This window comes from Rhinopithecus bieti, unplaced genomic scaffold (genome assembly GCF_001698545.2).
Source record: "Rhinopithecus bieti isolate Rb0 unplaced genomic scaffold, ASM169854v2 scaffold_24390, whole genome shotgun sequence".
NCBI classification, from domain to species: domain Eukaryota; kingdom Metazoa; phylum Chordata; class Mammalia; order Primates; family Cercopithecidae; genus Rhinopithecus; species Rhinopithecus bieti.
Window position 1 is genome coordinate 669,511 of NW_016811706.1, and position 13,255 is coordinate 682,765.

A 13,255-nucleotide genomic window follows, 5' to 3' on the forward strand; every position below is an offset into this window, starting at 1 on the left:
TTTTTTTTTGAGATGAAGTCTCACTGTCACCCAGGCTGGAGTGCAGTGGCCCGATCTCAGCTCACTGCAACTTGGCTATATTGTTTTGGAGAGAGCTGCACATTACCCAAACACTAACATTATTTTTTTAAAGATGAAGATAAAGAAAAACCTTATAGTATTCAAACCTGTGTATCCTATACTGGCAGACTTAGGAAAATAAAAACAGGGAGACCTAACCTGATGTTGTTATTCAAAGATGTAATAACTTTAGATAGCTTTTCTCCAACAGGTTACATGCCTCCTGGGTTCAAGTTATTCTCCTGCCTCACCCTCCTGAGTAACTGGGATTACAGGCACGTGCCACCACACCTAATTTTTTCTAGTTTTTAGTAGAGATGGGGCTTCACCATGTTGGCCAGGCTCATCTTGAACTCCTGATCTCAAGTGATCCACCTGCTTTGGCCTCCCAAAGTGCTGGAATTACAGGTATGAGCCACTGCACCTGGCCAAAGATGTTTTTTAACCAGGTAAACTGAAGATATGTATGTAAACCTTTTCTTTCAAATATTTTTGCAGAGCCTAAATTTTAAGAAATAATATAAACATCATGTTTTTAAATGTAATTCATTTTACCTTTTTCTTGCCTGTTACTGTCCATTCTTTGAGTACTTCACTGGCACTACCTGTAAGAGAAACCAGTTACAGATTTTGTCTCCTACCACACACACAGTAGTAAAGCAGGAGTCAGTGTCCTCCCATTTTGTAATTGCTGGAGAATTTACAAAGCTCCTAACAGTAAAAATTAAGGATCGGGTCTAGAGTAATATAATGAGATAATCATGCCATGCTTCCCTTTTGGAATACCTGCCTACTTAGACCCTCCTCTTCAAGTAATTTCCTCAGTAAGTTCTTCTAAGAAGAGACTAATGTAGCTGGGCCATTTTGAAGATTTTCTTATCTATACATCTTATACCAAATACAAAGGAGATGGCACACTGGTTTTAGCCAAGTGTGCCATCCTTTCCCCTCCAGTTACACACCACCTTGGCTATATTGTTTTGGAGACAGCTGCACATTACCCAAACACTAACATTATTTTTTAAGAAGATGAAAATAAAGAAAAACCTTATGGTATTCAAACCTGTGTATCCTATGCTGGCAGACTCAGGAAAACAAAAACAGGGAGACCTAACCTGATGTTGTTATTCAAAGATGCAATAGCTTCAGATAGTTTTTCTCCAACAGGTTACATGGAAGGAAGTTTATAAAATACTTCTCAATGCCATAAATCTGAAGGGTTGACTAAGCCTGCCATTCTTCTACACATTAGATAAGGAAATTCAAACCCACACATTTGAGTCACTTGCCACAGCCAAACTAATGATATTAGAATCCGCAAGACAATACTGAGTCCCTGAATTTGCCATCTGTTGGTGAGCCACTGAATCACTACTTTGTTATTAAAAGTCTCTTAAATTCTTATTCAACCCAACTCCAATCAAGTCCCTTATACCACCGGCCACATGATTTCCTCTTAAATGCCATTAGAGAACATTTAGCGCAAAACGATGGAATTTTCTCAGCTTGTCTCTTACTATAGACACCACATAGCTTATTTCAGCTTCTAGGGCTGAAAGAGGTATTGTCAAATGTCATGGTATGTTATGTGTTCATGGGGTCTGCTATATCATCTCTGAATTACTGGATTGCTGAGTGTTATAAAAGTCTGAAGCAAATTCTATTTGAACAAATATAAATTTATTTTTAAAACTAAGTCAGGATTACCTTCCATGAATGCTTGTACTGTTTTGTCCACACAGTTATCAAAGTGCTGCAAAACCAGGATGATTTCATTGTTGCTCTTATTGGGAACTATTGCACGTACCGCATTTATCTGGAAAAGATGACGGGGTCATTTAATTCTAACATTTAGTAGGTCACTAGGCAGCTGAGGCCTATACAGAGAATAACGAAAAGAGTGATATTTCATTTTTAACAATATGTATCACTCTTTAGCATCAGCGACAGTACATACAACCATCTCACTGGGAATTATTAATAGATGAGTGATACCAGCATGTGAAAAATTAATTTCAAAACTTAGAAATGCAGAACATTGCTAGAAATAGAAGTTATATGCTAGATTTCATATAAAGAAAAGGTGGTTTAATTTCGGTATCAGGTATTAATGTAGCATCAACATTTCCTCATTTTTAGCATACTGTAGAGAAAGATGGAAAGTTAAATGAACTAGCAACAAAACAACTTAGATTTTGTGTAAGATTTTTTGAAATATATTTTACCTTGTATCGTTTAATTGTAAAATAAAGATAATTTATACAAATTTAAATTATAAACTATTTCAGGCATATAAAACATAATTAACACGCACTGCATGACACTGAGTTTACTAAAACAAAATAAATACAATTGAAGCCCCCACGAACACCTAATAAGTCCTATTTCCCTTCTTCGTCTCACTAGAGATTTCTACCCTGAACTTGGTATTATTTCCATACATGCTTTTGCATTTTTATGATATGTGCATATATCCATAGGTAATATACACTATTATTTTGCATTACATAAATACATAAATATTATATCATATGTATTTATCTTCAATTTGTATTTTTCACGTGGCATTTTTTTTTAGATTTTTTCCATGTTGATAAATGCATCTCTTATTTATTTATTTTGAGACAGTCTCACTCTGTCACCCAGGCTGGAGTGCAGTGGCATGATCTCAGCTATATGCAACCTCCACCTCCCCGGTTCAAGCGATTCTTGCGCCCCAGCCTCCTGAGTAGCCAGGATTACAGGCATGCACCATCATGCCCAGTTAATTTTTGTATTTTTAGTAGAGATGGGGTTTTGCTGTTGGCCAGGCTGGTCTCAAACTCTTGGCCTCAAGTGATCTACCTGCCTCCGCCTCCCAAAGTGCTGGGATTACAGGCCTTGAGCCACTATACCTGGCCTGTATTTCATATTTTTTGAGACTAAAAATATACGGCCGGGCACGCTGGCTAATGTCTGTAATCCCCAGCACTTTGGGGAGGCCGAGGCGAGTGGATCACAAGATCAGGAGTTTGAGACCAGCCTGACCAACAAGGAGAAACCCTGTCTCTACAAAAATTAGCTGGGCATGGCGGCGCACGCCTGTAATCCCAGATACTCAGGGGGTTGAGGCAGGAGAATCGCTTGAACCTGGGAGGTGGAAGTTGCAGTGAGCCGAGATAGCACCATTGCACTCTAGCCTAGGCAACAGAGTAAGGCTCCATCTCAATTTAAAAAAAAAAAAAAAAGGCCAGGCGCAGTGGCTCATGCCTGTAATCCCAGCACTTTGGGAGACCCAGGCGGGTGGATCATGAGGTCAGGAGTTTGAGATCAGCCTGGCAAACATGGTGAAACCCCGTCTCTACTAAAAATACAAAAGTTAGCTGGGTGTGGTGGTGCGCACCTGTAATCCCAGCTACTCTGGAGGCTGAGGCAGGAGAACTGCTTGAAACCAGAAGGCAGAGGTTGCCATGAGCCAAGATTGTGCCACTGCACTCCAACCTGGGCGAAAGAGCAAAACTCGGTCTCAAAAAAAAAAAAAAGAAAGAAAAAAATACACACACACACACACATGCATACAAAATTTACAATAATTGTATATTTTGTTTTCATGTTTATATATCCTTTTTTTTTTTTTTTTTTTTTTTTTTTTTTGAGACGGAGTCTCGCTCTGCCGCCCAGGCTGGAGTGGAGTGCAGTGGCCGGATCTCAGCTCACTGCAAGCTCCGCCTCCTGGGTTTACACCATTCTCCTGCCTCAGCCTCCCCAGTAGCTGGGACTACAGGCGCCCGCCACGTCGCCCGGCTAGTTTTTTGTATTTTTTAGTAGAGACGGGGTTTCACCGTGTTAGCCAGGATGGTCTCGATCTCCTGACCTCGTGATCCGCCCGTCTCGGCCTCCCAAAGTGCTGGGATTACAGGCTTGAGCCACCGCGCCCGGCCTATATATCCATTTTATATCCAGCAACCTTGATGAACTCTTATTAGTCCTATTAATTTGTTGCTTTCTTGGATTTTCTATGTAGATAACTGTATTGCCTATAAAAAACAGAAGGGGTTTCATGTGTTTTTTGAGACAGGGTCTCACTGTGTCACTCAGGCTGCAGTGCAGTAGTGCATTCATAGCTCACTGCAATACTTAACTTCTGGGCTCAAGCGATGCTCCCACCTCAGCCTCCTGAATAGCTGGGACTACAGGCAGGTGCCACCAGGCCTGGCTACAAATATTTTTTGTAGAGATGGGGGTCCCCTTATGTTGCCCAGGCTGGTCTTGAACTCCGGGCCTCAAGTGATCGTCCTGCCTCAGCCTCCCAAAGTGCTGGGATCACAGGCATGAGTCACTGCCCCTGGCCAAATAACAGCCGTTTTTTTCTGCCTTTCCAATTCTTACAATTTTTATTTCTTGTCTTACTGCAGAATGCAAAATTAATTATTTCTCAAAGAAGCTCTGGTTCCTTTTAATAGTTAGAAACCAGTATCTAGGAGCGGCCAGCAGCGGTGGCTCACACCTGTAATCCCAACACTTTGGGCAGCAGAGGTGGGCAGATGCTGAGGTGGGTGGATCAAGTGGTCAGAAGATCGAGATCATCCTGGCTAACACTGTGAAACCCCGTCTCTCCTAAAAATACAAACAAATTAGCCGGGTGTGGTGGCGGACACCTGTAGTCCCAGCTACTCGGGAGGCTGAGGCAGGAGAGCGGCGTGAACCTGGGAGGCGGAGCTTGCACTGAGTCGAGATCATGCCACTGAACTCCAGCTTAGGTGACGGAGTAAGACTCCGACTCCGTCTCAAAAAGAAAAAAAAAAGACAAACCAGTATCTAGGAGCTAGGTGTGCTTATTGCTATTGTGGAGTCATCGTTTTTAGACTCTTTCGTAGATCAATCTAGGAGATGTTTTTTGTAAAATAATGAGCTCACATTGACATCTTCAATTCAAATGTACTATTAAAAGATCTTTTCTCATCTTATTTTAAACATGTATCTCTTCTCTCTTAACCAGAAGTTCTAGTTCCTAAAAACGTTATTCACTGATTTGCTTTATTTTATAATACTCAAAATAATAACAACCCTACAATATAATATTACCATTATATTACTAATGATAAAACCATTGGATAAAATTTAAGATTTACAATTCTTTTTACCCTTTAAATGTATCTCTGTAAACCTACATAGTAAGAATATTGTGTTCAAAAGTCAGTGGGGCCAGGCGCAGTGACTCATGCTTGTAATCCCAGCACTTTGGGAGGCTGAGGCAAGCAGATCACTCGAGTGAGGTCAGGAGTTCAAGACCAGCCTGTCCAACATGGTGAAACCCTGTCTCTATTAAGAATACAAAAATTAGCCAGGCGTGGTGGTGCACGTCTCTAATCCCGGCTACCTGGGAGGGTGCGACAGAATTGCTTGAACCTGGGAGGCAGAGGTTGCAGTGAGCCAAGATCTCACCACTATACTCCAACCCTGACAGACCTCCGCCTCCAACCTCCGCCTCCATTAAAATAAAAAAAAAGAAAAAAAAGTCAGTGGGCAGATTTATTCTACTTTATCCTTTCCCTGAAGGTGAAATATATATATATATATTTTTTTGAGACAGAGTCTCGCTCTGTCGCCCAGGCTAGAGTGCAGTGGCCGGCTCTCAGCTCACTGCAAGCTCCGCCTCCTGGGTTTACGCCATTCTCCTGCCTCAGCCTCCCGAGTAGATGGGACTACAGGCGCCCACCACCTCGCCCGGCTAGTTTTTTGTATTTTAGTAGAGACGGGGTTTCACCGTGTTAGCCAGGATGGTCTCGATCTCCTGACCTTGTGATCCGCCCGTCTCGGCCTCCCAAAGTGCTGGGATTACAGGCTTGAGCCACCGCGCCCGGCATGAAGGTGAAATATTTTTAAAATGGCAAGCTTACATAAGACCTCAGTTCCAATCTTTTTGTTTGGGTTTTTTGGTTTTGTTTGAGACAGTCTTGCTGTGTCACCCAGGCTGGAGTTCAGTGTTGTGATCTCGGCTCACTGCAGCCTCAGCCTCCTGAGTAGCTGGGACCACAGGCATGTGCCACCACATCCAGCTATTTTTATTTTTTGTAAAGATGAGGTCTCACTATGTTGCCTAGGCTGATTTCAAACTCCTGAGATCAAGGGATCCTTCCACCTCAGCCTCCCAAAAGTGCTGACATTACTGGGCTTAATGGCACTGTGTGGTAAAACCCTTGTGTTACTGAGACTGGCAAAACATGCCACAGTTACCTATTAATAGTTCAAGCTCACTATTCTGGTTTTTAGTACCCTCTAGGGATTTCCCTTACTTCTTGTATTCAGCTATACATTCAAAATGATGTATATTATCTTTCATCCCGTATTTCTAGGTGTTTTTTTTTTTGAGATGGAGTTTTACTCTTGCTGCCTAGGCTGCAGTGCAATGGCGTGATCTCGGCTCACAGCAACCTCCACTTCCCGGATTCAAGCAATTCTCCTGCCTCAGCCTCGTAAGTAGCTGGGATTACAGGCATGTGCCACTATGCTCAGCTAATTTCTTTTTTGTATTTTTAGTAGAGACGGGGCTTCTCCATGTTGGTCAGGTTGGTCTCAAATTCCCGACCTCAGGTGATCTGCCCACCTTGGCCTCCCAAAGTGGTGGGACTACAGGCATGAGCCACCGCACCCGGCTATTTCTAGGTATTTTATATTTAAAAATGTCTTCAGGTCGGGGGCGCTGAGGCAGGAGAATCGCTTGAACCTGGGAGGCAGAGGTTGCAGTGAGCCGAGATTGCGCCATTGCACTCCAGCCTGGGCAACAGAGGGAGACTCTGTTTCAAAAAATAAAATAAAACAAAATAAAAAAACCATACAAGTGACAAGGTATACAATCTGTAGTTCAACGAAGGCTAATACATTTTTGAGATGAGCAACTTAATATGTATCAATCATAGTAATGATCCCTAAAAAATGGAAGTGTAGGCAAAACTTAACAGACTCCGCCAGGAGTGGTGGCTCAGGCCTATAATTCCAGCACTTTGGGAGGCCGAGGCGGGTGGATCACGAGGTCAGGAGATCGAGACCATCGTGGCTAATATGGTGAGACGCCCCCTCTATTAAAAATATAAAAACTTAGCCAGGCGTGGTGGCACGTGCCTGTAGCCCCAGCTACATGGGAGGCTGAGGCAGGAGAATCACTTGAACCCGGGAGGCAGAGGTTGCAGTGAGCTGAGATCATGAGATCATGCCACTGCGCTCCAGCCTGGGTGACAGAGTGAAACTCCGTCTCATTAAAAAAAATAAAAATAAAAAAAACACCAAACTTACAGACTCTACGATAAAGGTAAGGTTCTGATAATTTAAAAATACGAGTATGTATAGTACTCAACCACTGTACAGGACTCCATAGTCAACAATTATTTTTTAAAGTAAGACAGAGAGGCCGGGTGCGGTTGCTCATGCCTATAATCCCAGCACTTTGGGAGGCCGAGGCGGGCAGATTGCTTGAGGTCAGGAGTTTGAGACCAGCCTGGCCAACATGGCAAAACCCCGTCTCTACTAAAAATAAAAAACTATCCAGGCATGGTGGCACATGCCTGTAGTTCCAGCTACTCAGGAGGGTGGGACATGAGAATCACTTGAACCCGGGAGGCGGAGGCTAAAGGGAGCTGAGATTGTGTCACTGCACTCCAGCCTGGGCAACAAAGCAAGACTCTGTCTCAAAAAAAAAAAAAAAGACAGAAAGCACATAAAGCTTTTGTTTTATGTTTTTCTCAGTATAGCTCGTTGAGGGTTACATTACTAAAACCACTTGGTTTTCTTCCAAAAGAATGCTCCTTAGAAGATCTACTTCTGGCCGGGTGTGGTGGCTATCCCAGCACTCTGGGAGGCTGAGGTGGGTGGATTACTTGAGGCCAGGAGTTTGCGACCACCCTGGCCAACATGGAGAACCTTGTCTCCACTACAAATACAAAAATTAGCTGGGCATGGTGGTGCACCCCTGTAATCCCAGCTACTCAGGAGGCTGAGGCATGAGAATCACTTGAACCCAGGAGGCGGAGATTGCAGTGAGCTGAGATCATGCCACTGCACTCCAACCTGGGTTGGACTCTGTCTCAAAAAATCCCACAAAAGACCTATTTCTTGTCTTGGCTCTGAAGCCTCCTGGACTTAAGAATGCTCTTCAAGTACTTGGGAAGATCCTATTCAGATTGTTCCTTAAGAAGTGTTGCCAAATGAGATACACTCAGACATATAAATATTAATAAACGAATTAATACTGAATATCTTCAAGAGAATTTAGAATATACATAGAGACAGGCAAAGAAAATGTTTGCATTTAATAGGTTCTGTTAATAGGTTCTGTGCAATCAGAACCTATTTATGGCCATCACTCTCTGATATATAGTGGCATTGTTTTATTCTTAAAATTTCACTCTCGGCCAGGCACGGTGGCTCATGCCTGTAGTTCCAGCACTTTGGGAGGCCAAGGTGGGCGGAACACAAGGTCAGGAGATCGAGACCATCCTGGCTAACACGGTGAAACCCCGTCTCTACTAAAAATACAAAAAAAAAAATCAGCCGGGCGTGGTGGCGGGCGCCTGTAGTCCCAGCTACTCAGGAGGCTGAGGCAGGAGAATGGCGTGAAACCAGGAAGGGGAGCTTGCAGAGAGCCGAGATTACACCACTGGCCTCCAGCCTGGGTGACAGGGCGAGACTCCCCAAAAAAAGAAAAAAAAATTTCACTCTTATAATGAGTTTGTGGTAGCCACTAGTCATATTAGTACCTAACTTTTCCTATGACAGTCAAGTTTACTATCCATAGTGACTAGTCAGTCTTACCTTCTCTTTCATGTTCTCAAAAGCCCCTCCCTGGGCCAGTACAGTATTGGACTGCAAATCAAAGATGAATCCTGATGAATCTGAAAGAATAAGAAAGGAAAAATATATTCAACACGATTCAAATATAATCCATCCCTAAGACAGAAGGGCCAAGACTGGCTGCTTTTGTCCCATAAAACAATTAACAGCTTAGTTGCTATTTGGCAAATTCTGTTACATAGATAACTTATAACTGCCTTCTGAATTAAACTTATAATACAAAATTTTAATTTTAATAAAAACTGTCACAGCTTGAGGTAAACCCTAAGTACATCAACTATATTAGACTGTCCTGTAATCCTTGATATTGTTGTTAATTATCCCACCTTAAGGTCCTCTAAAAATGTTGCAAGTAAATAGCTCCCCATGGTAAAATTTAACACTAAAGAATCTGAAAATGTGAGTGGGATGGAAGCTTCTGTAGCATTAATAACACAAAGTAATTTCCTCTTCTAGATGGAACCATATGTGTTATGTTTGTAGACTATAAACTCGTGAATACATTCATGTGTGTGTCCCTAATACAAAGCTTGATGAAGCAAGGTATCCAAGTTGTAGGTTTTAGAAAAACTCAGTTCAATATGATTGATTACAAAAAAAGATTCTGGTTTCTCTGTACTTACAAAGAAAAAGGCCATATGCAAATTTAATCACTTTCTTTACCCCTGACTATGTGATCAATAAATTACTTCAGTTTTAATACTCAATAGCTTTGTTTTAACCCAGTAAGATACAATCTCAGGAGATGGTTAAAGTGCTTTTCAAATTCTGATGTGCATACTTACCACCTAGGGAATCTTATGCTAAAATGTAGGTTGTGATTCAGCAGTCTGGCCTATGGCAGGAGATTTTTACTCCCAGGTGATAACAATATTACTGATCTCTGCACTGTACTTGGAAGTAGCTTAGTAACAGAATTTCAACAAGGCAAGTAAAATGAAAAATGTTGAGAAAAGGGGTACAAAAAAACCACGGTAATACTCTAGTACACTTTCCAAATTATTTTGCTGTTATTACAGATATGTTTCAATTAAAGATTCTTTCACGGCTTAATCTTGAACCTTGAATTAATTTAGATTGAACTTTTGTTAATACTGGCCATTTCTAGACTGTTACTCTAATGAAAAATCGGGTAACACTTACACAAACTCAGTATTTAAGCTTGAGTTTTCTAGATGACTATAAATATGGTTAACTCCCAATTATCTTTATTAAATGAAAAGAGACATAGTCTACAAAAACAAAGATCTTATAAAACCAAAGCACTATTTAGAACCTTCTCAAAAAAAAAAAAAAAAAAGAAAAAAAAAAGAATGTATCCTCCCCCAAAGAGTAATGAGCAGTGGGATGATACAGAGGACATCAATAATCCACTTATTCGTCAATCAAACCACCAATCTCTTTTAGGGAAAAGAGGGAACATAAAACAGCATTTTGGGTTCTATTACTAGCCTCTTATACACATCTAGCTCTGTTTTTTGTTTTGTTTTTTTTCCTTTAACAACATACTAGATGACACAAACTGCAAGGAAGACAAAGGGTAGGCTGGGTATGGTGGTTCACGCCTGTAATCCCAACATTTTGGGAGGCCAAGGCAAGTGGATCGCTTGAGCCCAGAAGTTCGAGAGCAGCCTGGGTAATATGATGAAACCCTGCCTCTACAAAAAGGAGAAAAATTAGCCAGACATGGTGGCATGTTTCTATAGTCCCAGCTAATTGGGAGGCTGAGGTGGGAAGAGAGCTGTAGCCTGGGAGGTTGAGGCTGCAATGAGTCGTGAATGCACCACTGTACTCCAGCCTGGGTGACAGAGAGAGATCCTGTCTCAAGAAACAAACAAAAAACAAAGGGTAGTTCTGCAAACACTCAATTATTGGCCAAAACAAATTAGTATAATTAGGATTTATCTGGAATACTGTTAGGATAATGATTAAAAATACATAAAGCAGTTATTTCAGTCAGGATTCCAAACAGGAAGCGAATGGCATACTCAAACTGTTGCAATCTTAACAGAGTTTAGTAACAGGACTATTTTCAAATGTGCTAGCAGAGAGTAGGGAAACCACCCAAGATATGGCTGTACCTCTTGTTATCGTTTTGCTGGCTTTTAAGCAATGTGCATTGCTAATTGAGACTTGAATGTGAGGAGGGAGCAGTTACAGGAGCCAAAGACAGAAAGGGCCCTTTTATTTTTGTTTCATCTGGTATAGAGAGGGCCAAAGGTCACACTCAAGCCCACAGCTACCTGTCAGAGAAAGATTAGAGGAATAAATGTTCCTACCTCACTCTCCTCCCTTCCTCTGAATTTCCTGCTAGTGTTGCCCAATGACCAGCACTGGCCACTACTTACTTAAGCCAGAGGGCATGGGAGGCACTGAGATGGTCTATACAGGTCAGGAGGGCACAAATGACAATTTTGCATTTATATTCTATGACATGAGGTCACCAAAAAGAGAAAGCAATAATCTAACATCTTAATTTGTCTACTCACTAGCTGATATTGCCTTTTTAAACTTAAACCAACACCTCAAGTAGATTCAAAACCTTACTTTAATCAACTGGAGCCTAAATGTCTCTTAGTATTATATAGAAAGTAATTTTAATTCCTATCAGCAATAGTGATTTTAAACTCTTATTTTTTCATGAAAAGAAAGCTTAAGATTTACCTGATTCTATTGGTAGGAAATAAGGCAGGATTTCATCTTTTTATTAATACTTAGCTGTGATACAAGAGCATGTATTCTATCAGAAATACATTTTTAAGGAAAAAGTGCTGTTAAATATTCTCTAATCTGGCCAGGCGCGGTGGCTCATGCCTGTAATCCCAGCACTATGGGAGGCCGAAACGGGCGGATCATGAGGTCAGGAGATCAAGACCATCCTGGCTAACACGGTGAAACCCCATCTCTACTGAAAATACAAAAAAATTAGCCGGGCATGGTGGCGGGTGCCCGCAGTCCCAACTACTCAGGAGGCTGAGGCAGGAGAATGGTGTGAACCTGGGAGGCGGGGCTTGCAGTGAGCCAAGATCACGCCACTGCACTCCAGCCTGGGCAACTGAGTGAGACTCCGCCTCAAAAAAAAAAAAAAATCTCTCATCCTGGGTGTTCAGATAAAAAAAAAAAATTCTCAGGCAAGATTCATAAAGAATATGAGGAAGCCTAGGCTGGGTGCAGTGGCTCACATCTGTAATCCCAGCACTTTGGGAGGCTGAGGCAGGTAGATAACTGGAGGTCAGGAGTTCGAGACCAGTGAACATGGTGAAACCCCGTCTCTACTAAAAATACAAAAATTAGCCAGGCATGGTGGCACACACCTGTAATTCCAGCTACCAGGGAGGATGAAGCAAGAGAACTGCTTCAAGCCGGGAGGCAGAGGTTGCAGTGAGCCGAGAATGTGCCACTTTGCCACTCCCCAACCTGGGCGACAGAGCAAGACTCCACCTCAACAAAAAAAAAAAAAAAGAGAGGAAGCCTTGAGCTTGAGCTTTGTTATTTATTTCACTCACATCAGGAACCATTTCAGAAGTTTTTTTTTTTGGAATTACTTTTTTTTTTTGGAGACTGTCTCGCTCTGTTGCCCAGGCTGGGAATACAATGGTGTGATCTCAGCTCATTACAACCTCCGCCTCCCAGGTTCAAGCCATTCTCCTGCCTCAGCCTGCCGAGTAGCTGGGATTACAGGCATGCAATACCATGCTCGGCTAATTTTTGTATTTTTAGTAGAGTCAGGGTTTCACCATGTTGGTCAGGCTGGTTGGAATTATTTCAAATAGCACACATTCAGGTATATTTTAGAAAAAGTATGTTATTTACAGTACAAATGACATATTTGTAAATACTACGGGTTTTGTTATTGTTTTTGCTGGCTTCAAAATTAGGCAAAAGTTGTTTTTAGGCACTGAGAATGACACAGAAATAGCTGAGCCTGATTATTCCATGTATTAAATCAAACTTGAACAGCTGTCTTGACAAGCTTTAAAACACAGTCTCATTCTGCTGTTAGTTTATAATTTAACCTGAAGATCATACTGTACTAAATGTTTTAGAATTTGGTTTAAAGTTCTGATTATATTTATACCCAGAGTACATATTTATTTATTTAAAAAAAAAAAAAGAAAACAACACATGTGGCAAGAATGTGGAAAAATTGGAATTCAGGAGCACTGCTAGTGGAAATGCAAAGTGGTACAGCCCCAATAAAAACCACATGTTGGTTCCTTAAAAGATAAAACATAGGGCCGGGCGCGGTGGCTCAAGCCTGTAATCCCAGCACTTTGGGAGGCCGAGACGGGCGGATCACGAGGTCAGGAGATCGAGACCATCCTGGCTAACACGGTGAAACCCCGTCTCTACTAAAAATACAAAAACT

At 41.7% G+C, this 13,255-nt stretch overlaps 1 protein-coding gene across 8 annotated transcripts in view; it reads right to left on the reverse strand.

The window, feature by feature from the left end:
• Positions 1 to 13,255, reverse strand: part of SPATS2 (spermatogenesis associated serine rich 2) — a 171,357-nt gene that overhangs the window by 39,007 nt on the left and 119,095 nt on the right. For all 8 annotated transcript variants that reach the window (XM_017894791.1, XM_017894790.1, XM_017894792.1 and 5 more), the window contains 3 exons: positions 8,848 to 8,927; positions 1,768 to 1,876; positions 616 to 665 (listed from right to left, as the gene is read on the reverse strand). In XM_017894791.1, coding sequence (XP_017750280.1) covers positions 616 to 665; positions 1,768 to 1,876; positions 8,848 to 8,927 — 239 coding nt within the window. The remainder of the gene's footprint in view (positions 1 to 615; positions 666 to 1,767; positions 1,877 to 8,847; positions 8,928 to 13,255) is intronic.